The following is a 26,579-nucleotide window of genomic DNA, read 5'->3' as shown; positions in this document are numbered from 1 at the left end:
TTATGACAGAACCAGCATTTTCTATCAGTAATCTGATGTTTTAAAGCTAACACTTTGTTTTGGTTTTCAGTGACAAAAGCTTTTCCCTCAAGTCCATTTTCCCTGCAAAGTGCCTAAGAGTTACTCTATTAAACCTCCAGTCTTTGGCCTCCAAACAAACTACTACTATAGCTAACAATGTTAGTGCATAATAAGCACTGAACATTATTTAAAAGCTCTTAAAATTCTGAAGAGCAGCAACATCAGTTTGAAAAAGATACACTCTACTGCTTGGGCTTTTCCCTTTACTTCTGACCAATGGAAATTCAAAATTGGACTGACAGCTGCTGCTTTGCAAATCAAGCTCTTACAGACGCACGCCTGAGGAGAGAGGATGCTCTTTGCACGGGAGTCAAGAGTTGAAATGCAGCCAAGAAAGACAGATAGAAAGCACTAAACTGGGATTGAACCATTCTGAAGATTGTACAAAGACTCAAAGTTCTACAGCTGTTGTTAACAGACCCCCAATGTAAGTCACAGACACCTTATGCCCAACACAACCTTATGCCTTTCCAAGTAGGCAAAAAGACCATCACAGGCTTCAATTCTAATACAGTGGTGGGATTAGTCTGCACACCCAAAATCCTGATAGAAGTCTCATGTTTAAACAGTAAACTAAACTCTTATCCATTCCAGTGCTCTGCCTTTTTCCATCTATTTATTATCCACATAAAACTAAGGCAAATACCTGCAGCATTAAATGAGGCTAACAGCACCAAGTATGTCTCCTGGCATAACTTCACTGAGATCAATAGTTATCTCAGTAGGGATTCACCTATACAGATTAAGTCAGCATACCAAATGAGTTTAAGTGTCTGCCTCCAAGCTCAGCAACCATCCCTATATTAGCCTCTTGTAAATAACTCTGGCCATTCACTCAGGTGTTTAAACAATGATTCAGAAATCTGGCTACAGCACCACTTTGCAGGAAAATCCCTGGGGCAAACTCAGTTTAAAAGAAATATGTAGGTAGCCTCAGAGTATATGCAGTGAATCCATATAGTTCCACTTCATGTCCTGTTACTCCTCTTAGCATGCAACAGGACAAGTTTGCTTTCCCACTTATCTCCCAAGCCAGCAGGAATCCAGGTCTCCTTAAAACTTGCACAAGGAAAAACTGATGTGGAATAACATAATCATTAGGCAGTAATTTGTGTGTGTGCATGTAAATGAAATTGTGGTGTAGACACTCCAACCCGAAAGATAAAAATACTCCCTGTGAGGACACACAGTGCACTCTGATCAGAGGGAATGCATCGACGAGAATGCCAATAAGCTCCTATTGCCGCAACTGCACAGACTGCATTTCTGATCAGGCCAAGTTTCTGCATGTTGTCCATACCTCATTTATGGGCAGTTCTGCAGCACCCTGCTCACCACAGAAAGGGGTAAGCTCAGTTATTTTAGAAAAGGTCACCAGACACTGAAGATTACTGTGCACAAAGCTACCAGAGCAAAAACCTGCAAGGTAAAAGCATGACTTTCTCTTCTGGGGAGAAGCATTAAACATCCATAACCCTGTTACAGATTGAAGGAAGCATGTATGTCAAAGGGGTCACTGGAATGTGTCCAAAAGGGTGTACAGCCCAGCAACAACAACAAAAAGAATAGTTGGAAGAGTAACAATCTACAGTAAAAACTTTTTACATATGTAAAGTCTCATTTATGACCCCATGTAGCTGGGGATAGTGGTGGAGGGCAGAGAAGAAATGCAGACACCCCTCTTGAAGTAAGTTAAAGGAATTAAGAAAGATTGTGCAAGAATCCATAGAGGAGCAAATCATTTCAAAACCAGTGGTATTGATCAATGGTATGATTTCAGTTAATTGAAAAAACGATGGCAGCTCAGAGCTGAAGCCAACTGAAGCATTAATGTTTCATCACATCTATTTCCATTTTTCATTTTTACTTCCCCTTTGAATATGTTACAAAAAAATACACTGGGACCCTGTCCACTTCCTGGTGGCATCTGCTGGGTTTCAGACAGCTGATGTGAAGGTGACATGCAGGTCTGTTAAGACACAGAACTTGCCCAGATATCCTTTCAAACCCAGTATGTTGTACACGGAGGCAAAGAGAGCACAAAGAGGTCTATGCAGGCTGCTAACGGCATACCTAGTGCACTGTCTGGAAAGTCAGACAGAGGCACTATGATCAGTGCTGCATCTCCAAACGCCATACGAAATGCTTAAATACAGCAGAGAACAACTGGAGTCGTGTATTCTGCCCACTGAATGGGAAACTTAGCCAGCAGCTCCCGCTGACAGCTGCAGTTCTCAGTATCTCTACATACAAGACTAGAAAAGTCCCATCAGTCCTTCTGTGGCGTCACTTTTATGTTCTTCTGACTGACCAGCTTAGAAACAAAATGTCTTTTTTCCCCAGAGCAGACCACAGCCTTGTGCAAAGCTACCGCATTTCCAGCAAGTGGTGAGATGAAGCAGGAGGAGGAAGGAACAGGGCATGGGGTACTTAAGTGACCCTGTTACACAACAAATCATCGCCCCACTCAGCACAGAACCACCAGCTTGAAAGATAAGTGCAAGAGAGAAAGGGCAAGTCTATGGGTGGTTCGAACACAGAGAAAGGAGAGAGAAAAGCCCATGTTTGATCATGGCCTCTGCTATAAACTCAGCAGGGCAAGTCACCTCCAGCAGGATTTCTTCAACAGCAGCTACTGCTGATCCACAGCTGATGAGAGTCAGACTGGGGCTCAAGTCTGTAATCTGTTTTCCCCAAATCAAAACCAAGGTGCTACAGCCACATGGTCCAGCGTAACCACGTAACACAAGTTCCCATCTGTCAAAAACATTCTGGAGGATTAACTTTGGTACCAGACAGCTTTGTGACAAATCAGACATCAGCTGGTTTATGGAAATGTCATGGTCCGAACAGATGCTATACTGCAGGGTGACAACACAGAAATTCACTATGTCCAAGACTGGACAGCAAACACAGCACTTCTGAAAACCTCTCTCTCTGCAGTCCCCAGCAATGAGACAAGGAGAAGACTTGATCGTCTCTCCACTCTGTCACCTCATTTCACTGGTCTCTTCCCCAGAAGAGTCAACACCGTCTAGTGAGTGTCCAGGCCTACCAGAATTGAATCCCAACCTCCTCTGCAATCAAAGTACACTAGTATCAGCTTTATGATAAAGAAAAAATGTACTGCAATTTACTAACAAAGCCCCTGGTTAATTTTTTTAAAAGATGGCATTTAGCTGCAGTAAAATTGCTATTTTTAAATGAAAATAGAAATCTAATAGGGCATTGCTATCAGAGAGGAAGTTACATGCTCACTTTTTTTTCCAGCTCTACTTATGTTAAGACTAAGTTTCTGGTGTTTACTCCCTCCAACTGTTCAAAGTTCATTGCTGCATCCTGAAATACCTGGGTTATCAGCCTGCATGGAATTCATACTTCATAAGGCCTCTTTCTCAAGGACAATGTGCCAAGACTATCACGCCTACTTCAAAGACACTTAAAGGAGTAAACAGTCCATTAAAGAACATCCTTTCCTGGCTACAGGATTGGATTTCAATCTCACGATTGCTACTGATTTGCTGGATGACATTGGGCATGTTTTCTCTTTCCCCTGTCCTTTACCTGTCTCATTCACTTTGAGTTCTGACTGAAGGGTTTCCTATAGAGCTGAGTCCAGTAGCCCCAAGGGTTGCCTGAATTCTGTCAGCGTCAGAGAAAAAAAAACAAAACAGAATTACCTAGCCTTGTGCAGAATGACTGCTACCCACAGCCACAGAGTTACTGGATTCCCATTCCTAGTTCATCTGAGTCTCACTGAGACCAGAGACATACGGTGCCCTGCTGACCCCACCTGGCATCAAGGTCATACATTTGAGCTGGAGATAACAAAGCTGCTTAGAAAGACAATGTGTTACCTGCAGGCTGTTCATTATAGCAGAATCCACCCTCTCAGTAGTTGTGATGCCACAACCTCAGCAGAAGAGGAAAGGAATTAGCTGAGGAAGCTCACCGGCTACAAGCAGAAGAGCTAGAGAACCTGACTACAGTTGGGCACAAGCAAGCTTGCCATCCACTGTCACAAAACAAGCCTGCAATCCTTAGAGCGCGCCTGCTGGCCTGAGAAACCTGTACCCTAGCAGCAAGCACAGAACAGCGTGGCATAAGAACACTTGGGCAATGTTAACTCCTTTGACATGCCATTTCCAAAACTGATCTGAGTCAAGCTGGCCTTTGCCTTAACAATAAGCAAGGTAGAAAACACAGCAAAACCCCACTAACAGCTGTTCTCTGTTGTGCAGGTCGAGAAAGCCCTGCGAAGATGCTCATAACCTTCTGGGAAGAGCCAACTGTACAAGCTGGACCCATTAGCTCTTGGAAAAGATCTTATTATCCTATCTCATTCTCCTATCTCAGAGCAAAAACTCATTCTCATGCCTTTCTACTGTCAAGGATCATGCATGTGCCAGAAGAGGCAAAATGCCTTCCTTTTAAAGAGTCATGCTGAGAGAAGTTTCCGAAGTCATCACCATATGCTTAAAAAAGCACCAGAGGAAGATAAAATACTTTGAACTCTTGTTTCTTAGTCATTAGAGTGGCAAAAGAAAAACAAAATACAAACCATACCAAACAAAAAAACCTCACCACATTCACAGTCATCCGGCAGTACAGGTTCTAACACAACGCTTACAAAAAGGCTGTCTCCATAAAATGGAAAATTACCTTGAAACAGCAAGAAAACAAAAACGCAAGCATCAAGAAATTGAAAGGGAAGATGTTCCAGGGAATAATTTTTTTCCTGTAACAGTAAGAGCAGCTTAAGCTAGGCTATTCTCCAGAAAATAAGACTGTTTTCCATGTGTTAAAACATGCAGGAAAAACACAAAGCAACCCCAGTTTTACTGTAACACAAAGGGCCTAGTTCTCACACAGAGAGACTGCCTCACAGCACCAAGTGTCACAAAACGAGTATAAAGATATATCTGCAACACTCTTAAAGACTTTTTTTTTTTCTTTGTGAGCAGCTTAATGTTCTCATTCTTGGTAACACAAGCATCCTGCCAGCTTCTGCTCTATAAAAAGCGTGCTTGAGCAGAGTAATTCAAGTGACAAATCTATTCCCCTAACTCTAGACAGGCAGATATCCCTTCACGTATGACAATGCTTTCTGCCTGCATATGCCCTCTGGTTCGTTAGTACTGACTGTTACCAGGACTCTTGGGTCAGGATTTGGGTTTAACTCACATATTCATTTCCAAATTAGAGAAGCACTTGACCTATCTCAGCAATTAGGTCTAAGTTATCTTGACAAGACCATAAAATTTGAGCTTCCCTCTGTTCAGGTTACCATCACACAGATATCAAAAGCAGGACTGGAACTTGGAAAGACAAAATCCGACTCAGGTAAAAACAGCAGCCCTCTACACACCATGCACACTCAAAACGCACACTGAGCCTACTGTGCTACTGCAACTACTTAATTCTTGTTTCATCGCTCATTCAACTGGCACTGCTCAGCAGACAGGCTCTGGGGAGGGAAGAGGAGCAAATTAACTTCAAACCTTAGGAATTCATTAGAAGGGAGCCCACATTCCTATCTTCAAGGGAAGGAAAACAAATCTTAAAGAATTTAATTCCCACTGAAGAACAGTTCGGTAAGAGATATTTGCCTAATATGTTTGTGATGTACTTTGGAGGCAGCCACGCAGCACATAAGATGCAATAAAGACAAAAAGGAGTGAAAAGAAGAGTTAGGTGTTTTTATTACGGTTTTCTTTCTTCCCTGCACAAAATTATTGGAAAATCTTGAGTAACAACAAAGACAGCTAAGAACTCAACCTGTAAGCTAAGTGGATTCTGTTAAGTCAATACACACCTGATCAGCTACAGCACCACCCAGAAAATCCCACTGATGCTGCATAAATTCACTATCTTGGCTTTCAATTGATCTATACCTATAAATAATACGCAATGCATGATGTCTGTGCAGTATCTGCTCCTATTAATAACTGTTCTTTCACGTACGTTTCTTACCACAATCTATTCAGTTTGCTTGGTTTTTGCTCTCTTCTCCTGAAGCCCAAGATCTTTTCTTTACTCTTGGCAGTAGGAGAGTATCTTCTGATATGTTCATTTTTAGGCTTAGAGAGGTTGTTTTGGTTTTTAAGGCAGGGACAGACAAAGAACAACTGACTTCAAGCATGGCAATTTAAAAACATTTCCACAAAACAATCCTGTTTCTTAGTAATAACCTTGAAATAAAGCCAGCCAGCCAGGAAGAATCTGAACCTTGAGGCACAGCAATGTAACACAGCAATGAGCACATGCAGATTTTCACATAATCTGTACAAGTCCCAAATGTAAAGACAAGTGAAAAACTGTACCTCAATCCCTAATCAAAGCCCTTAAAAACATGCCTAAACACTTAAGTATCTCTCAAGTCCTAACAAAGATCACCACTTACTCGATCATCATCAGAGTCCTGCTCAGGACTCAAAGAATCAAAAGCTGTTCTCTTCAGGTTCTCCTACTCTCGTGACGGTATTAACTGCTCTAGGGACTCCTGTCCTTTATGTTCAACTGTCTAAGCTCTGACCCCAAAGTCCAAGTCAGAGTTTATCTATGTTTATACCAGAGAAAACTATGAAGTTGTATTGGGTTTACATGGCCAGGTTTTGGTACCGGCAGGGCTACAGAGGTGGCTTCTGTCAGAAGCTGCCAGAGAACTGCCACTACCCTGGCTGGAAATCAGTGAAAGTACTCACCCCACAAAGAAAGCTCATGCTTCCAGTGACCTTGGAGTTTGATGCAGAATGCGAAGGGAGGGCAGGGAAAAGTGTCAGAAATCTCCAGGCATAAATTCTGGCTGTGAGAAAAGCCTTCGGGAGCATCAGTTTTATTATATTGCACTAGGAATGCTTCCAGATTTAGAAGCAGCTTAAACATAACCACAGTCAGCAGCACAAGTCTGCATAAGCTCACTGCAGCAGTTCTTCACATCTACATTTATTTGCTGGCTGGACTGCATTGCATCGCCCTAATACATTAGTCTTATTGAGTCTGCTTCCTTCTGTGCCAACAGATTAGCATTAGCCACCTTAATAGGACTCTATTAACATTTCTTGATTGCATTAGACACTGGCATTGCCTGGACTCACTGATTTGATTTACAGTGTCAACTGCAGCATATTTTATTTTATTTTATTATTTTGTTTCAGAGAACGAAAAGACCAGCCCTACTTCAAAATACAGGCCAGCTTCTCAGTAATGATGCTTCCATGTCAGCATTATCCGATTTGTTGACTGATTCTTGGCAGCCAGATTTCAGCAATTTTTGCAAGCAGGGTAGAAACCTAGATATAATTTCAGTTGTTCAGTATCACAATTTCTGAGGATAGAAGGGGAAACCATGTAGAAATGCAATGCCTTTAACAGAAACGCACAACATGACTAATTTGCCAGTGGCAATAGCTGGACTAGAAGCACAGGTAGCAGTTCCCATAGGCTGCTGAGGCAGCACGACAGGCTGGGAACGGGACACAAGGGGAACATTTCTGAGTGGTGGAAGGATGGCTCACAGAAACACACAGGTGCTTTTCTTCTAGGAGAAGCAGAAACAAAGTCTCCTGCCTAAACTGTTTTCTGTTGCACAGTACTGCAGGTTGCTACACTCACCCGTTGCAGAGGGAGCTGACTGGGGGCTCGCCCTGAGCCCGCAGCCACACAACAGCAGGGGAGAAGACAAAAGCAGAGCACCTCGCAGCACCAGAAGCTGAATTCTCTAGTTAGGCTGGCACTAATTGTAATTAACTCTAATTAAGATTAATTATGATTAAGTTTACAGTCAGTGATTTTCTTCTGTAAAAAAAGTCTTGTTTTTTTTCTTCAACAAAGAACAGTTGGAATTCCATTGGTACTTTGCTGCATCTGTGATCTGGTGACGTGAGGTGATGTGATGCATGAGTAAAATACAATGTGGAAAAGCACTCTCTTGACTTTCCCTACACTAAATCATTTCACATTTTAATTTTTCTGTGGCTGACACTATCACATATCTGCATGAAGACAACTCTTGTAGGATCTACAGAAAACAATTTTCCAGAGCTGGGTTTGTGATTCACCGTACACCCCAACCTCACAGTAGCTCTCATTATATAAATTGCTAATTAAAAGCAAAGTCACTTCTGAATGTTGTTAAAAAAGAATCAGTTAAAGTAACATTTTAGATTTATAATATGCTCATTAGCCAATTTACCAATGTTAGACACTGATTTCCCTCACACTAAGATGTATAAATAAGGATCTCAACTGAAACCTATACCCTGTATAGCTATAGCTTCCATAAAGGCAAGAGCAGCAGAGACAGACAGTTGCATCCTCCTGTGATAGGCAGTAAAATAGCTAACTGACCCCACACTTGAATGAGCACCTCAAATCACCCCTGAAGAACGTTCAGCCCCTCTGACTCTAATTTACAATAAAAATAAAACAAGAAAATCTTCTTCCCAGGAACATCCAGGATGTTACTTAACTAAGAATTGCTACAGAAATAGTTCCACATCCTATTATGTGACACTCGTACTCCTGTTTGAGGGCAAGTCAGACTGTACCTCTGTAGATGTCATCCAGATTTAGATGCAAGTCGAATTTCATCCTTGGTGTTTAGTGACTGTACATAGTTCCAGCAAACTGCAGAAGAAATAGTTCCCACTCATGTATGAGCAGCTTCCAGTGTCATGCATCCAAAGAAGAAAAACCCCACTACGATCATGCAATCTCTGATACGTTCCACAAATAGAGCAGAACAGGAGCAGAACAGCCACAGGAAAGGCCAGTTCCACTTTCACCCACAGACACCAGCAGAGCTCATGTTCTCACAGTTGTATAAGCAAATGATCCTGCTGAAATCAACAGTAGTTGAAAAGTGTACATAAAATAGGAATCAGGTCTAGTTTCTCCTCATCGGGAGGCATAAACCCAAACTCCTTCCAAAGGCACCTTTTTTTTTTTTTTTTTTTTTAAGAAATGCAACAAACTGGCAGAGATATGATAATTAAGCAGTGCCTGAGTGCACTTCATTCCATGTGATCTGGGGGTATTTCTAAAAGAGAAGGGGAAAAAAAAAACACAAGAGGAATTAAAGGAATAAAGGAATGTTGTCTGTAGCCAACATTCTCAATGCTTAGAACTAAGGAAATGGAAGCAGAACAATAACAAGAAGTAAAATAAGGCCTAAAAGGCTCTGAAAACCACTTCAAGAAACAAAGGTCTTCCTCTGAAAATTGAATAGCTAATGCTGCTGATTCCCGACTTTAACCACATTCCTATACAGTTTTAAGAGGCCTAGTGTCCAAAGCCCACTCATTATCTAAGTCCCCAGCATCCTAAGACAGAACAGCTCACCACTGTCACTCAATAATTCCACACACTCTGCTACCAGTACCAAAAATGCTGTTTCAATATTACTTGTTATGCAAAGATCATATTTAAAATACCTATCAAGTCAGGAGAAAGAAAAGGCATCTACTTGTTCTATTCTAGTAACTGGCATTACTTCTGTCTTGGAATAAGCCAATACTGTGCGGGGTAGGCCCCAGATCTTTAGCTGCAATACATGTGGAGATGAAACGTGTGCAGGGCACAGCAGTACCTTCCGTAAAACAGGACGTCTGCCTGTGGAAGTGATGTCCTCCAGTGGACAGCACGCTTTACCAGGGTACAGGGCTTTGCCACCGGATCTAATGAGTTGAAAAGTCATTTTACAAATGACCAGGAAGCAAGCCTAGCCCTGCTGTGAAACCACAGCCATGGCACCTTTCCTCACCGGTTCTGCCTTCTCCTCGGCTTGAATTAGCTTTTACAAACACTAACTGCAACCAAAAAAGAAAACCGTGACTCAAGTCATCACTGCTTACAGCAGCACTTCACCAGCAGGATCAGCACAAACACTTTGGGAAGGAAATAGCGGTGATTTTATACCTGAAGCATATTTGTGAGAGGGCAGAGTAGCAGAACGGTAGGCACAGACCAGAAGCATCAGTTTAAGAATCACTCCAGCATCTCCTTAAGGGCCCTCTTCTCCTTCACAGTGCACAAATCAGCAGTTTCCTTGTCAGGCAAATAGGACAGATGGAAGGAAAGCAGGCTGATCCGAATGCCATCACACCAGCCCCTCGTGTGCACTGGCAGCATCGCTAAGGTACCACCAGGCGAGTCCAACAGACCATCCAGTGCAGGAGCGCTCGCACCCACCTCCCAGGAGGTGCATTCAAGCAGCCTGGGATAAGAACAGCAGTTTTCACTGGATGTGATTACAGCAGTGGGCTTTCCTGTAAAACTAATTCAATACGATTCACGTCACTGTCATAATATTACAGACTTCAAGCTCTGCAGCAGGGCCAGCAGTATGCTACATCTTTTGCTTGGCAATAAGCATTTGCCAGTCAAGCCTAGACATAAGCACAGGCCACAGACAGAAGACCATAAAAAAAGCACTCCTAAACACTACCACCACACCAGCCCAGTTAGCAGAGACAAAACAGCACACAACGTTCTCATAGCTACTGAAAACTCAGTCTTTTACATAGCAAAATATTGAAGACTGAATTCATCTCAATAAAAAACAATTAAAAATAAGACTCCATTGCACAGATTAAAACATTTCCACTTGTCAAAACTTGTCTTAGAACTGTGACCATTTTGAATTCAGGGACAGTTTTCCTAGTAACATTAAAAAGCACAAGTCATTTTTCCATTTGGAAAGAGATGCTGGGTAGAAGGAATGACCTTTGCCGTTGCATAATGATACTTCTTTCTGTTCTGCTGGTTTCAGATGCTTCCTGCCTACCCATTAAGTGATTTAACTGAGCTACCCACACAGTGTTACCTAGTGACTACGCAGTTAAGACTTACTGGAGGCCAAAATTACCCACTGTTATTTTCTAGTTATGCTTTATTTCTTCTTTGGCAAATGTAAACTGAAGATGTACTTTAAAAAGATGTGAATTTAACTACTGGAGGCACTCCTCGGACTCAGGAACTCAGGCAAGACAGAGCGGCGTGCTGATCCTCCCTCCAATTATTCCTGAGTGGAAACTAAAGTAGGCTCAGAGTAAGCCCTCCTCACCTGTGCACAGCTCACCAGGACACAAGGACCATATATGCCATTATTGTTAGCAGGGCCACACAGAGCTCATCCAAACTCACACAACAGATCTGCAGCAGACACTGGAACTGAAATGAAATCAGTTGAAACTGAAATTAAATCCACTGCAAGCGGAAGGGGCTGGGGAGGGGGTGGAAGCATGAGGCCTATAGAAGTGTGAGGCCAAAGGGGGCGAGGGGGAGAGGGAGAAAAATAAAAGTGAGAAGCAAGAGGGAGAGAGCACACAAGGCCAAGGGGGATAAGGAAGAAAAAAGTGGAAGGGCAAAGGGATAGCACTCAAAGGGGAAAGTGGGAGGCCAGACAGGTGGAGCAGAGAAGGAGGAAAATAAAAATTAAAACCTGATGGGACAGACGAAGGCTGAGAGTGAGAGGAAGCGGGGGGGAAGTGGGCTGAGGGGGAGACAGCAAGAGGCCAAAGGCCAAGGTGGAGAGCACAGCGCAAGGCCCACAGGACTGGGTGGCCAGAGGGGGAAGCAGAAGGAGAATGGGAGGCCATGGGAGAGTGTGCGAGGCCAGAGGGAGATGGGGAGACAGAGTGGGGAAGGGGGAACCCCAAAGGAGAGAGGGGGAGGAACATAAAAGAGCAGGCCAAGGGTGATGGAGAGGAAAATAGGGAGCCAGAGAGGGGAGGCAAATAAAGGAGTGGGAGGCCAACGGAAGGAAGGAGAGGCGTCCAAGCAGCCTGACTGGTAGCTGCTTGTAAGGGATGTGATCCTGCTTCCTTCTTCCCACAGCGGGGGCAGCACCTGACCCTGCAGTTGAGCCTGTAAAGACCGTAAAAACAGCAGAAAATAAACTTTCTAATAATTTAAGATAACAAAGAGTTTTCCACCTGTTGGGTTCCCAGAACCAGACTGCAGAAGAGCTGGGGAAGCTTGGGAGCCGGCAGGGGAAAGAGGTGGAAATACACAAAATTTCTCTTACTGCTGGCAGCAAGCCACCATATCATCAAACCGTACCTTTCGTTCATGAACCTGCAGCAGTCTAAGTACAGGCTGAGTCCTGCGCTGCTGAAGGCTGTGTACACTTACAGTCTCGTGAACTGCAGACTTGGAAGCTGCTGGCACTTCAGAAAGAGGACAGAAAAGGAAGAATTAAAAGGGACAGAAATGCAAGCTTTAAGGACAAGTACTAAGAGAAAGTTCCTGGTTTAAGAGGCAGCAAAATGAAAGGCAAGAAGTCAGGAGCATATAAGCAGAAAGGTAATCCTGGAAGGGCAATAAAGCAAGCAGAGTCTTAGACTGAACAAAGTCACTAAGTTTATCAAAGAAGCTGAAGCCTAGAGAAGAGATGTTACAGCACTCCAAGAGGAGTCCTGGGCTGACAGAGGCAGTGTACTGAGACAGGATTTCTAAGAGGTGTGAAAAGGGTTGATAGATACAAAGGAAAAATTGAGAGGTGAATGGAAGCATTAAGGGAAGAATAAAGCGGTCAGTTTTGGAAAGAAAGCAGCTTGGGACAGGAAGCGGAGAGGAGAAGCAGCTTGAAGATAGCCAGCAAGATCGAGCAAATACCAGGAAAGGCTAGAAAGGGGAAAGGGTCGGGAGCTCCCTTTATTCTCGTTGTGGCTGCATCAGTCCCTAATAAAAATCAAAAGGAGAGCAAAGAGCACAGCTGACCAAGCCAGAGACAGAGTTAAGGGCAGAAGAAAGTCCACAGAAAATGCAGTTTCCCTTGTCAAGAAGTGAAAGAGCTAACTGAAGGAATAGCCCAGTCACCACTGTGGTCAGAGGTACCCAATATAACCAACTCCTCCCCCATTCCTCACTGTCTTTCACCTCACAGCAATTCAGCAGTGACAAGCCCCTGGTTACCTACTCTATACATCCTTCAGCTGGCAGGTCTGCAGCAGATGGTAGCAACAGGCATGTATTTGCTTACTGAGTACAGGAAACAAATCAAGAAACTAAGCCATGCTGGCCTTTACGCCCCTATTTTAAGGTACCAGTGACATTTCCAGTCTTGCACTTTATGGGATTACTGGTGAGATGGAGGAAGAGAGAGAGGAGGTTTAATGCGGCTGTTCAGGCTCCAAATCCCAGATCAGGCTTTCCTGTAAATGTGGTACATCTCTTAGAGCTCTTTCTTGATGCCTCAGATGCCAGCTTCCCCACAGCACAAACGAACTTCATCCTCCCTCTCAGCAGTATCACCACCTCCTCCAAATTCACTCCCCAAAACCAGGGAAGATATGAATACTCTCTAACCTTTTCCTGCAACGACTGTAGGTGGGCTGCCTGCATCACATCTGAAATACGCTACTTTCACAGTGCAGAGATTTTGGCTTTCTGAGGAGTATCTGGCATTTTTGAGTCATTGCTGTCTTAAAAAATGAAGTAGGAGATGAAGAGCACATACCACACAACTCCCACGGGGACATGTCAGGTAGCGATCTGCAGTTGCCGCTCTGTGGTTTTGCAACCTACAATCCTGCAAATGTCCAAGCATTTCTGCACAGGGACTATGCCAAACGCTTAACACCTGGAGTGCACCAGGTGAGACCTGGCTACTCAGGACTCAAACCCACCACCTCTAAAAGCCCTTTCTAAGCACACGTGTTATTCAACAGTGACCAAGCAGCAGATTTCAGGGCTACTAGAACAATGGTCTTTCTTTGGAAAAAGGCTACAGCTCTGGCAGGGGCTGCAAGGCAGGGTACATACAAGCAAAACAGCCACAACATTTCTATATTTGTGCATATTCCAGCTCACAATGATAAACTCTGTAGGCTCAATTTATAAAAGCAGCACATTTCTCCTGCTGCTAACCCAGGTATGTTCTGCCAGAGCTCCTTTGGGAACGGTCAGTTCTTGCTTTTCTTTACAGTAAGTAGTGACAACACCACGAAGCTGACATCAAAAGTCGTATTTTGTCTACTGAAGCAACGGAATCACATCCAAGAGAAATACCATCCTTTAAAATTCCTGTGCACAGTTGGGTTTGAACAAGCAAGCTTCACGTGCAGACTACATTATTCAACGCTCTCCTGTTTTCCTATCAAAGTTAAAAGGGCTGCAAACCAACACCAAACAAAAAACAATGAGACTTTTTCCCCATTTCATTATTTCTTCATCTTCCAAAGATGGAAAACAACCCTTTGGTTCAAGACTCTGTTTGCATCTTCTGAAATTACTGATGCTCTCATGTTCCTGAGCACTATGTCTCTGGGCTGCCACCAATCCATGCCTGCTTTGGGGAATACTAAAAAATACTAAAAAAATAAATACTGCTTGGCAAAAACTTTAGGTTTAGCTCTACTATTACCACGCCGCTGTAAAGCTGCGCCAAGACCTGGCACCAAGCACCGGGCAAGTGCCACGTACAGACCGGCGGGCACCCGGTCGCAGCACGGCCGGGCGCCCCCCTCCTCCTCTTCCCCCTTCAGCGCCGCGGGCTCTGCCCGCAGCCACAACAGAACCGCCGCTGCACCGGCACCAGGCCCCGAGCCCGCCCCGACACCGCGGCGGAGCGCGGCCCCCGGGCTGCCACGGCCACCCCCCGCCGGCACCGGGGCCGGGCCGCCGAGTGCCCCGGGCTGCGGGGGGAGCGACTGACAGCCCGCCGACCTGCGGGGCGCGGAGGGGCCGCCCCTGCCCGCTCCCCTCCGCCAGCGCCCAGCACACCGTCACCGCTCCCGGAGGCCCCGCGGCTGCCGCGTCCCGGCTCCCCCCGTCCCGCCAGGCGGCCACGAGCACCGGCCCCAGGAGGCGGCAGCGGCGGGGCGGGGAGACCCCTCCGGGCCCGACGCCGGGGGGGGGGGGGAGGGAGAGGCCGGTGCGGCCCCGCTCGCGGCAGCGGCCCCGCCCCGCCCCGCGCCCCCCTCGGGGCCGCCCCGTCCCGCCGCGCGCGCCCAGCCCTCACCTGGGCGCGGAGCCGTCGCCATGTCGGAGCCGCCGCCCGCCGCCTCAGGCGCTCGCCCGCGGGGCCCTCCCGGCGCGCAGCCGGCGCCCCGCGCTCCGCCACCCCATCTGCTCCGGCGGAGGCCCTGCACCGCCCCCTCGCCTGCGGCGCCGGGAGATGCGGCCGGGAGACGCCGCCGCCGCTCGGTCCCGCCGCGCAGCCCGCCCGCCGCGGCGCAGCCGCCGTCGTTAAAGGCGCAGCGAGCGGCTCCGCGGGGCGCGGGAGCCGGGCCGAGACGTGGCTGCTGAGGGACGGCGTGAGGAGGGCGGCCGGCGGGGCCCAAGCGGCCGCCGGCGCGGGGAAGGGGCTCGGCCGCGGGTCTCCCCGCGCCCGCCCGCATTGCTGCGCCTCCTCCCGCCGCTGCGAGGCCGGGACCGCCCGCTCCGGCGGGGCCCCTCCAGGCTGCGGGCGGCTCGCCCTGCCCGGGACCGAGGGGTCGGGGCTCCCGGGCGTCCTGGGGCTCCTCGGAGCCGCGGGCCGGGGTCTGTCAGAGGGGGAAAGGGGAGCGGGTCTGCTCCGCGCCGTGTCCGGCTCCAGGCCCCGGCAGTCCCAGGAGCGAGCGGCCGCCGGCCCCCTGCCCTGGCCCGGGGTGCTGGGGCGCACGGCGTTCCGCCAGCGCTGCAGCGCAAACCGCGCGGGCGAGGGGCTGCTCTGGGTTGTAACAGCTGTTGCTGAGTCCTGGGTCAGTGCGGTGGTTGAACTGCAACGCGCCGCCGCTTCACTCGGCTGAAGGCGAGCGGCGGGCGGTCTGCCGAGAGCTGAGCCGGGGAGCTTGCGGGGCAGGACTTGCTTCCCCCCTCTCCACGAGCCCCGAAAGCATTCCTCTAATAAACGAGAGTCGCTGGCTTCTTTGGATCTCCCCATAACAGGGAGAAACTCACCTTAAGAAAGGTCTGAAGTGGCAGCCCATCTTGTGGGGACAAGGGGAGGAGGCTGGCAGAGAGCTTAGGAGGGCTTGTGTTTTATTTACAGCGTGTCAGAACACCACCAGGTCAAGCGCTGTCAACACAAGTTTTGCCCGAGGAAGCATACAATTGAAGAGCCAAGCAAACCCAATGCAACTGAGTCCTAGAGCACTTCCAGGCTCTGTGCCAATACCAACCTGGTAGATACAAAAATAAATAGTGATTTGCTCTGGGTGTTGCTAAGCAGCTCACTCAAGGAGCCACAGCAAATGTCCCTGAGAGCAGAGAGAGTTGAGTGGTTTTATGTGAGGTTGAAGTGGAATTGCCACAACTCCCAGCAGTTCCCACCCCAGAGCCAGCTGCAAGTTAACTCCAGTTCACCTTCCCGCGGCTCTGGGTGACGGTGCCGCATGCCGGAGCGGCCTCTGCTGTTTTGGTTCGGAAGATCTGGCCACGCAATTGCTTTCCCGAAGATCTACAGTGGCACTCAGGCACCACGTAAAGCAAGCCTAGAGAAAGGCTGTGGATATATCCATGGGTCTGGTGGCAGTACTGGCTCAGGAGAAGGTCTGAAAGGTAGAGATGTGTTTGGACAAGAGGAGCGTGTTCCCTACGCTGTGCTGCTTCCTGCCATCGAAGCTGCAGTACTTCACAAACAGCTTCTGCTTCGGACAGGTGTGACCTGCCGCCATCACTGGGAAGGAGCAGGTCCTAATCAAATGGGATAAAACCACCTGTTTTAATTGGATGGTCACTCAGCATGAGTAGGAAACAGAACAAAAGACAGACAACGGGACTGAAATGCAGTTTTAACAGGTAGCTGAAAATGCAGGATTACCCACAGCCATCAGATGTATGACAAACCCACGTGCAGTTATCAGAAAGGCCACCACGACAAGGAAGCGATGGACAAACAGCAACTGTCTCCTCCCTGCTACTCACCAAGGGCGAATGTGCAGTTAGCTTTGCTTTCTGTTCTGCCAGTGTGGTATCTGAAGTCTGAGAAGTTGGCATACACGGAGGCGTAATTTAATCTCTTATCTTCAACGCTGATACTGTCACCTATGCAGAAGCCCAGCACAAGACTTATGCCTCACATCAGCATCATTTCAAGAAACCTACCTATACTGAAGGGACATGCTAGCAAGAGTCTGTCAGTAGTGCACATCCAAGAAAATAGTCAGTACGGACCAGACACCGATCTACTTGCACTGTAGCCTTTTGCAAAGTCTTCATCTATTTGCATTCAGTCTGGGCATACAAAAGCATGAGCAGTGAGAAGCTGTTCCTAGGCTGAATTCACCCAATCCTGACTGCTGTTAAGCAGTTTTGTAAAGGTAACTAAAGTGAACCCACAGTGACTTTTGGGAAGTGTCAGGCAAACAGTCTCCATGTCAGCTACCACCTAGAAGGTACCAGAACAGATTCTTATAATCATCTGAACGGAACTTGGAATGAGAAAGGCAGTTTTTCTAGGGCTTGGAAGAGCTTTGTTTCCAGATAGGAAACAACCAGGGAGACTTCCATGAGACGTTTACCTGTCTTATTATGTCTGTCCTTCATTAACTGCACTCTAATAGCCAGACCATGATTAAAATGAAAGTGATTTATTTTCCGTACTCCCCAAATCTTCATTGGGAATGAGAGAGAGAGAACCTGCCTAGAGTAGCTCTTCTCCTCTTTAGAGATGTGAGGCAATTCACAGACACAAAACAATGCAGCCACTTACATAAAATGTCTGTACATTTTGTCCAAAATTGTTCTATCAATAAGATTTCTGCATAATATTATATTCTAGGTAAATACAAATACTGACTGAGTCAATTCAGTCTCTTCCTTAACCGGGAAACATAAGATGCAACAATTTAGGCATTAACATTTATATGAGATTCAAGCTCTCCAAAGTGTTTTCAAAACCACCATATTCTATGCGCCAAAAAGATTTGGCTAATTTTACTGGAAGAGTAACTTCTGTTCTAAAATGCCTTGAGAATTTGAACTGTACAGAGAACATGAACAATACCATACTCAAGTCCAATACATTAAATTCCTCTCTCCTTTGTCCTCTACCCCCTTTTGCTGGCAGGGAAAGCGAGGTAGAAAGACCAAAGGCAGGACTGGAATCAAGGTGTATGTTCCCCAGAGCTCTGCCCACCCTGCTCAGGTTCTTCATTAAATGACTCCACTTAGGTTGCAAAGAGCAAATTTACACCTCACAGTGACGGCAGACTACAAGCTATACCCCAAGCTACTACATTTACATAGTGTGGTAGTAGGCAAAGGCTGGGATTTGGGTCAGGAGACACTACAGCCATACCAGTTTGATAGACGCTTTTTCCTGCTAGCTCAGCTCTCCCCTGCACTCCTTTGCTACAGGAAGTAGACCCTGAATAACACGTAAGAGCAATCTTTGCCTTTAATCAAATTATGTTAGTGCCTCTTTGGAAACACACTTTAAAATCAGATTCTGACCCAGCCATAGAAAGGAGACTGGATTAGCATTTGATACCAGTTTAATAGGATTGGTTTGTAGTTTGAACATAAACTGGCACCATCATCAACAGGTGCCACATTATTCAAAATTTTTTATGGAAATCACACCAGCAAAGTGTACTGGAGGAACATGCTTTACAAAGCAGTTTCTTCATTTTTCCTGCCCCGGATTCTAACATCTGGGAGTCACTGCAGATGTGCTGCCTGCCCAATCACCATCCTCCCCCAAGGAGGTAGAAAGAAATGAGACCTTTCCACAACAGCTCTGGATGTAAGAAGGCAGAAGCTCTGTTGTTGTTCACAGACAGCACCACAATTATTCCAACACATACTCATCCTTAACGGCTCTTTTGCACTGGGCTAGATGCAGTGACTGAAAAAAAAAAAAAAGGCTTTCCGTTGGCAGGGCTGCCTGAGCAGGCAGTTAGCTGCAGCCTTTGAAGGCAGTAAAAACCACAATGCCTCCCTCGAGGGGAAAGCATTAATTTACATTGTCCTGAATACTGAAAACAGACAACTGCCAGCACTTGACAACATAAACCTCCAGAAATTTTGTCTTTCTCCTGAAGACTTGCAAAAGCTTCAGAGATTGCAACTAAATCCTTTTGGTACATAAAGGCACACAGCTTTTTTCCTGCATTACAGAGGACATGTAGAACCTCTTCAAGAGTCATAACCAAATAACAATGTAAGAAAAATATACTAAGCCAGGCAATGACCTGAGCAGGAATGCCTTTAAAGATATTTATACATCCAAGTACCTGTTGAGAAAAGAATGTAATTCCAAACACATTTACTCTTAATTCTGAACACATTCTGTTTTACTGGCGACCCAAGTTCTTTTCCTTACACTAGAGCAGAGAAACTCCTCTCAAGACAAAACCTCTGTCAAAGGATGCTCCCCATCGTTACTAGCTTTTCTGGTGTTGCCAGATGTCTAATTATAGAAATCAAACCTTGTACAAAACATGGTTTGCATGCTAATTCGTGCAGAAAAAGACCAACCCAATAGGCAGTGCCATGTGTTAGAGGCAATGCAGAGCCACCTGAGGATGGGAGCTCGGAGGGGAGTGCGATCAGCTGGCACTGTTGCCCCTCTGAAAACATCTGCCCACCGAATGATCCAAACCTGCTCCAACTGGGCAGGGAGGTCGCTCTCGGGGTACACGTAAGATCCTAGGCAGCAAAGCTGAAGGTTGGTTGGTTGGTTAATAGCTCCAGGACTGAACTGAAGCCTGGCTTCTGTGGAGTTGTTCCTGCTGACACTAGGTTCAAGCTGGTTCAAGCAGCCTTCAGAGCCAAACCAGGAGCCTGCTGGGAGAGTAAGGGAAATGGGAGATCCGTCCTCTAGAGCCAACACTATTTGTCCAAGGTTAGGAGGTAATTGCTTGTTTCAAGAAGGGATGACGCTGAGTGCAATTCCATCAGCAGATGTGGGATGTCAGCGATGCAACAGTGTGGGACTCAAGGAAAGCAGCGGATGAGGAGGGTGCAGTGAAGGCTGGGAGAACCCTTTAAGCTCAGTTCCTATATCCTCGAAGTCATCACAGAATTTGAGATGCAGCCCTAAGGAGCAGACACCACATTGAGTCAGAGAAAACAGCAGGCAGTAGAGCAGCTCACAGCCAAGTGTTGCACGTCAGCCACCCACTAGAAATGGGTTGCAGTACGCTGTTTTACTTGGAAGGGCTGAGAAATTATCTGGCAGCAGATACACCTGCTTTGTGGCTGCTCATGCCAGCGAAACAGCCAAAGAAGCTGTCCAGGATCCAAGAACAAGCCTTGAGATGGCAACTCTTGGCAGCATAACTTCAAATAGTTTGAGAGGCCTCTCTGCACTGTTTATATGTCACCCACAGCCAAAATAAAAAAGAGACAGGATATGTCAGAGCCCAGCACTTTAGAGGAGAGCAGCCTTCTGCCAAAAACCAAAGGGAACAGAATCATCTACAGAGGCATAACAGAATACAGCAATGGATGGGCAACTGGTCCCAGCAAAGACTTTATAGTACTCCCAGGTACAGGGAGTTGTCTAGCAGGAGGGTGCGTGGCTTGGTGAGGAGGCTGTCACGTTGCTGGGTTGCTGCTAGGGCCAGTTAATCCCAGATACCAAAAAGGCCTCGTGCGGTCCTTATGACTAAGGTTGCACTGACTGACAGCAGGATTGCTCAGCTTTGCAGCTGAAGCTGGAGGTGTGACCATAAAGACACAACAGACACAAGGCGGCCAGACAAACGCCTGGGCCTGGCAGTGGAAGTTTTCCTAATGGTATCACAGGTCTTGCTCTGCAGAGACGCAGGGTCTAGCCAACAGTCAAGACAGCTGTCAGCAGCTGCAGAGGCTCCGTCCTGAACCAGTCAGCCCCCTCATCTGTTACTTCTTCACTGGCTCTAAACTAAGATGCTCCTTCCTCCCACCTCAAGTCTACTCAACAGCCAGAGGCTACTCAATTAGAGGCCTGTCAGAGCAGGAGCAGACTTGTACTGATCCATAACGTCAGGGCTGAGGCCTTGTTAAGTGCAGGCAAGGAAAAATGGGACTTGCTGTTTTCACTGCAGTGCTCTCCAGTATTGGTAGCTACACAAGGATGAAGGCACAAGGTATAAAAATAGATGGAAAGAAAGTTGATAAGAATCAAAATCACAGGATTTAAGCAGGATTTCATAAGTAATTACTTGATATCTAGTATTTGTAACCACACTGCAGAATCACTACTTTAATCAAGATTGTCTGTTTTCTCTGCACTGTTTACAGTTCTTTATTAAAGGCAAACAGCTTCCAGTTTCAGATGGGTGACAGAAATACAGTTCACAAAAAACTTCTTGGGCACACATGAAAGCACACGGAAGATGTGCTCCCACATCCAAATATGCCCACATAGTCATGATTTTCGTACCTGGTAGTGCTGCAGAAAGAATTACTTAGAAGAAGCAGTCCTCCCTGTCAACACTAAATAGCACACCAAGGACAGTGATCTTAGCAATTTACAGAAGACCAGTTCCACAGATTAAAAAAAACACAAGTGTCCAGAAATTTACGAATCAAAACTTAAAGGTATAGTATGAAATTGTAGCACCTGTAGATTTTTATGCTGTCACTTTAGGACAATTTTGGGAGCTTCTTTTTTTGTCAACTTTTGACATACGGAGGGGAGGAAGCTGGAAAAGGAGAGCAATGTCTTAATTTTCAAAATGTTAGAATACAGGTCCCCTCTGTCAACCTTTCCACTCTCAAAAATCAGGACAGGACAGCGATAAAACACCACATTGAGAGGGAAAGGAGGAAGATGCGAGCAAACCTAAAGGTACAATTTTTATCTAGATTGCTGCACACAGAAGAAGCCCAAGTTAATCAGCATCTACCAATTAAAAACAAAAGCTAAAACCTGCCATGCCTATATACCAGTTTGCTCATACTATAATATTTCTGGTTAGAGATCTCATTCTTTCAACGTGAAATAGCTCAGATTTTGTACTCTCTTGCCTCCCTAGTCTGACCCATTGTTAAAGAATAGCCCAGATATAAGACTGATATTTGTTCTGCTTTATTGAGCCATTTCTGATTTTTCCATTAAAAAAAAGAGGAAGACAGTGATAAAATTGTGGGGTGTCTCCATTTCAGTGGATAAGCACAGAGCATCTATTCTTTCCATGTGGAAAAGTCTATCAGTTTCCCAATGTTATTTTTCATAAAGGGAGCCTGTTTTTTCTAAAACATCGTTATAGTGGCTTAACGCGTTGCTAGGAAGCCTTCTTCCCAGAGCCTGATTGCTGGTCCATAGCAGAGCAGAATGTTAGGAAAGATCAGCAGGAGGAAGGACTATAATAAATGCAAGATTTGGTGATGAATATCGGCTTGATCCTAAATCCATCTTTTTTTACTAAATGAGGGACTGGGTATTTGAAAAAAAAAAAAAAAAAAAAAACTGACTCCATTTAGGAGAGCACACATTAAATGGTAAAGGAGTAATCAGACAGTGCAGCTCTCTGGGTGCTTTAGACACGGCTATTTTTAGTCATCTGTTTCCTAACAGAAATGCCAAGGGGAGAGGGAGAGACCGTGATGCCAGGATTTTTAGAAGCATCTACAGAGCATCCCTGCTCTGCAGTGCAGCAGCTGTTTGCACAGACATACCCGACCTCGATTTCCAGTGGCTCTCTGAGGCACGCAGACCTCAGCCAGGGCAAGCTGCTCGCCCTGCTTCTGGGAGCAACGCTGCAGGGTGCCCAAACTCTGCCGCAGGTCCACGGCTCATGGCAGCCAGACAGGCTTGTGGCTGGCTAGCTGCACGGCTGGCTAGCTGCACAGCGCGGCAAACTGCATGGCTGGCTATCTGCACAAAGCATGCCCACACTCCAGCCAGACTATGAGCAAGCTGAGGCAGAGGAGCCCGAGGAATCAGGGAGGGAAAGGCAGCTGAAGCTGCGGCAGGACTTTGACACCATCCTGCCATTCCACCCGCGTCACTTCGAAGTTAGACCTATCTTAATGATACACACAGAGTGAGACTGCATACTAGGCACTGGCTATTTCAATAATCCACTTTACCTCTAGTAAAGGAGTAAAAAAAAAAAAAGGTCTCTACATGTAGGCAAAGTCACAGAATGCTGTGCAAAGGAGAGAGAAAAATCTTGACATTAATTAGAAACTTCTCTAGAAGTCATGGGGGGGCGGGGATTGTACAAAGCTGACACTCTCATGGCAGAACTCTGGCTAAGGGTGCTCTGATTTGTCGAGTGGATTGTCTCAAGGGTCTGTTTAAACAAATTAATGCAATAACGCAGCTGAGATGTGGTGAAAGCACGACTCGAGTTCCTCTGGAGATATGACTACCAACAGCTCTCCTAGGTACCAGCAGTGATATGATTTATCTTCTTCAGCATGGCAAGAAGGTGAGGACTGAAGAAGTGGTATGTGCCCTTCAATCCCGCTAAAATGGATCAGATCCAGTTAGGTTACTATCTGAGCAAAAGCCACCAGAGTGCTATTAAAAAGATTTTTAAAAATCTTGGTGGCACCCACGGCCATCTTATTTATCAGCACCATGTAAGAGAAGGCTGTGGAACCATGTAACGCAGAGGGAGAAATAATGTCAAGCGTGCAGAAACTTTGCTTCCAAGGCTGGCATTTTCAAACTCCTTCATGACCCTTCAAGCTCAGCTACTCCAGGTTACAGTCAGCCTTTCCCTTTCTCTGACAAAGGGCATTTTGCTAATTTTTGGACACTGAGTCTTCACCCTGGAGCCACAGTACACAGTGAGTTTTCAAAGAACATTACTGGACTGCAGATATTTTTACCCCCTGCTTCCTTGCCACAACCCAACTCATCCTACCTTTGGCACAAACCAGGTGCATTAAGCACACATTCATGCTTTTCAGATGTTTTGGGGAAGATTCAACCTGGAAGCAAGGTTATAGTGGAGAGAGATTTGCCTCTTCCACTTGTTCTACTTCTGCATAACTCAATGCCTAAAGGGTCAGTGTCACATTGCCCACAGGACTAAACATACACAAAGCAACATAAATCCACAGCATCTTCCCCACAGCATTGGCACTCACCGATCCAGAGCCCTGCCCTGTCTGGGACTGGGCACCTGCTGGTCTTAGGCTGGTGATGGTGGTGCTGGACCCCTTCTTAGCAAGACCCACAAGGCAGAACAACCCCAGCCCTGGGGATTTGGCTGTGCCTGCAGGCAAAGTCCAACCTGCAAATGTTTCTAGGCTGTTCTTCAGGTTCTGGGAATGGATTGAAATCCGGATTAGAAGACAGTGGATTGTGGTTTAGATTCAGAGACAAAATGTGCCATCAACAGCTTTGTCAGAAAGCAGAAAAGCAAAGTCCCTGGACCTCAAGAGCACACATTTTAGAGCCAGCACCGCCCCCAGGCTAGTGAGGGCTGTTGGAGAAGCAAAGGGTTATGTTTCAGAAAGGGAACAAATGTGCTCGTTGCTGACTTTTCTTTGATGGACTGTATTATCCTCTGGGCAGCCTTCACCTTATACAGTTGGTTCTGTTTTGGATAGATTTCAGGACACTGGAAGAGCCAGCCCAAGGAGCTGTCTGTATGCAACAGCCCAGCTTGATCTCCCTCGAGCACCTCAGTTTGGGTCCATTCAAACAAAGCTATTTATGTTTCATTTAATACTGTGGACTTTTTGTTCTGTGCCAGCTTGAAAAGTGACAGAAATTGCTACAGTGAGTTAAAAAAAGGAAGAGGAAGAAGAAAGAAAAAAAAAAAAAAGAGTTAGCATGTGCATTTTAAGAGGTTTATTAATAACTGACACTGATGGTGCCACCTCCTGCTGATATAATCATTGTTAAGCATGTGCTCCTGAGGTGGTTAGAAATCCATGCTGGAAGTCTTGACGACAGAAGCAACCACTCTGTTCTTCCTTCCCCTTTTAAAGATGTTGACTTGTTCTCTGTCTCCCTCCTGCTCACTCAGGTCTCTCTGGCTGTTTGTCCCTCAGCCTAAATCCTCAGACTGGCTGCAGACAGAGGAGAGGGAAGGCAGAGGGATGGGGCAGGGGGAAGGCAGCAGCAGCCTTACCTTTAGTTTCACTGGTGCTACTTAGTTTCATATTCAGAACCAGCTTCTTTTCCCAGCTGAAAGACAACAGACAATTACAGAGAGCGTAACCTTTCCTTTGAATTTCAGTCACATTTACAAACCTCAGAGACCAATGAAAGTTCCAGTGAAAGCATCTTGACAGTGAACTAGCTCGCATTCAGCTGCCCGCACTGGTGTAGCCTGCAGAATTTGCAATACGAAGACCAGGTTCTTTGCAGATCGCCCCAAACTGAAGGCCAAATCCTGACAGTTGCTGAGCACTAAGCTCCAACTGAAATTGCAGGAGCTTGTCCCTACCAAGAATTCACTGGAACAACAAAAGACCAACTCCCCAGCCATGAACCTTCATGACACTGCTATTCTCGTGTTTGACTCACAGAAGGAAAGGAATAGCCAAACATAAAAAATTAAATCAGTGAAATAAATAAATGAGACTCAAGATTCCCAAGAGAGGCTAAAGCCTGCAGAAATTTGGGACTGCTTAATTTCTATCAGGCAGATGCAAGTAAGATGTCTCAGGCTTTTATTCTGCTCATTGGAAGGCTGAGCAAAACTTCCCTGAAAACAAAGGGGGTGACAGCGGAAAGAGAATTGCAATTTAATTTAAAAAAAAACCTCAGCATTTTCTGCCCATGACTTCATCAACACTGATTGTTCTCTTGTGCTGCATTTGGTTTGATCAAGATAACTTCACTGACTACCACTTGCTCAGAGACAAGTGCATTACAGAGTAAGAATTTAGACTGTTGTAACTAAGTGATAACCGATTAGCACTGCTTTCATTTCAGTGAGGGAGTAAAGTTCAAAGGCATCTTGGATAGCTCGAGGTAAATCCTTTCTATAAATCAATATAAACCAAGATCTAATGAACAACAACATGAAAAAGAAATCAGCCTAACAGAGTTAGGACATGTTACCAGAAACAACTAGTTTTCCTTTCAGCCGTCAGCAGGCAGGACAGACTAATGAAACACTGCTTTTCCTTGTCCAGCTCGCTACTATTTCCAACCCCCTCCCTTTTTCATTGCACTTCATCTATTTTAAAATAATTTGCCCACACAGAGAAACACTACATGCTACATCAGGTGTAATCAGCCAAGACAAAACGTGCCCTGAGAGCGAGCTGAGCAGAACACAAGACCCCAGCCTGTCCTTGGGACCCTCCCAGGTTTACTGTAAGAAGAGTAGTTGGTGCCAGGTTGTTGGTGGCCTTCAGCTGGGCCAGAACAGCCTTTTGCTGCATGAGCCCACAGACCTGCTAAGCCCAGAGCTGCCACCGCTGTGGGGTGAATGCAGGGCACAGGGCAGACGTCCTTCCGCCCAGCCACGGCACCTCGACACACCAGTCACAAAACAGCAGCGCTCTGTTGTAGTCGTTTGATTTCCAGCTCAAACACATCCCGTAGAGAGACTCGGTACAGTTAATAACCCCACGCAGGGCCCTGCTGAAGGACTTTTACAACTACAGGGGTAACGAAGCGCTGTTGACTGGTAGAATGGGGAATCTATGGAGAGCCATTTCAC

General features: G+C 46.2%; 1 protein-coding gene across 5 annotated transcripts in view; it reads right to left on the bottom strand.

Annotated features, from left to right (window-relative positions):
• The window catches only part of PITPNM3 (PITPNM family member 3), a 114,325-nt gene extending 99,172 nt beyond the window's left edge, over window positions 1-15,153 (bottom strand). For all 5 annotated transcript variants that reach the window (XM_074889957.1, XM_074889958.1, XM_074889959.1 and 2 more), the window contains exon 1: window positions 15,047-15,153. In XM_074889957.1, the coding sequence (XP_074746058.1) occupies window positions 15,047-15,068 (22 nt within the window). In that variant the 5' untranslated portion in view covers window positions 15,069-15,153. The remainder of the gene's footprint in view (window positions 1-15,046) is intronic.
• Between the last annotated feature and the right edge of the window lie 11,426 nt (window positions 15,154-26,579).

The sequence above is a fragment of the Strix uralensis genome, chromosome 20 (genome assembly GCF_047716275.1).
Source record: "Strix uralensis isolate ZFMK-TIS-50842 chromosome 20, bStrUra1, whole genome shotgun sequence".
In the NCBI taxonomy this organism is placed as follows: Eukaryota; Metazoa; Chordata; class Aves; order Strigiformes; family Strigidae; genus Strix; species Strix uralensis.
The sequence above is the reverse complement of the archived record's forward strand: the minus strand, read 5'-3'. Positions and strand labels throughout refer to the sequence as shown.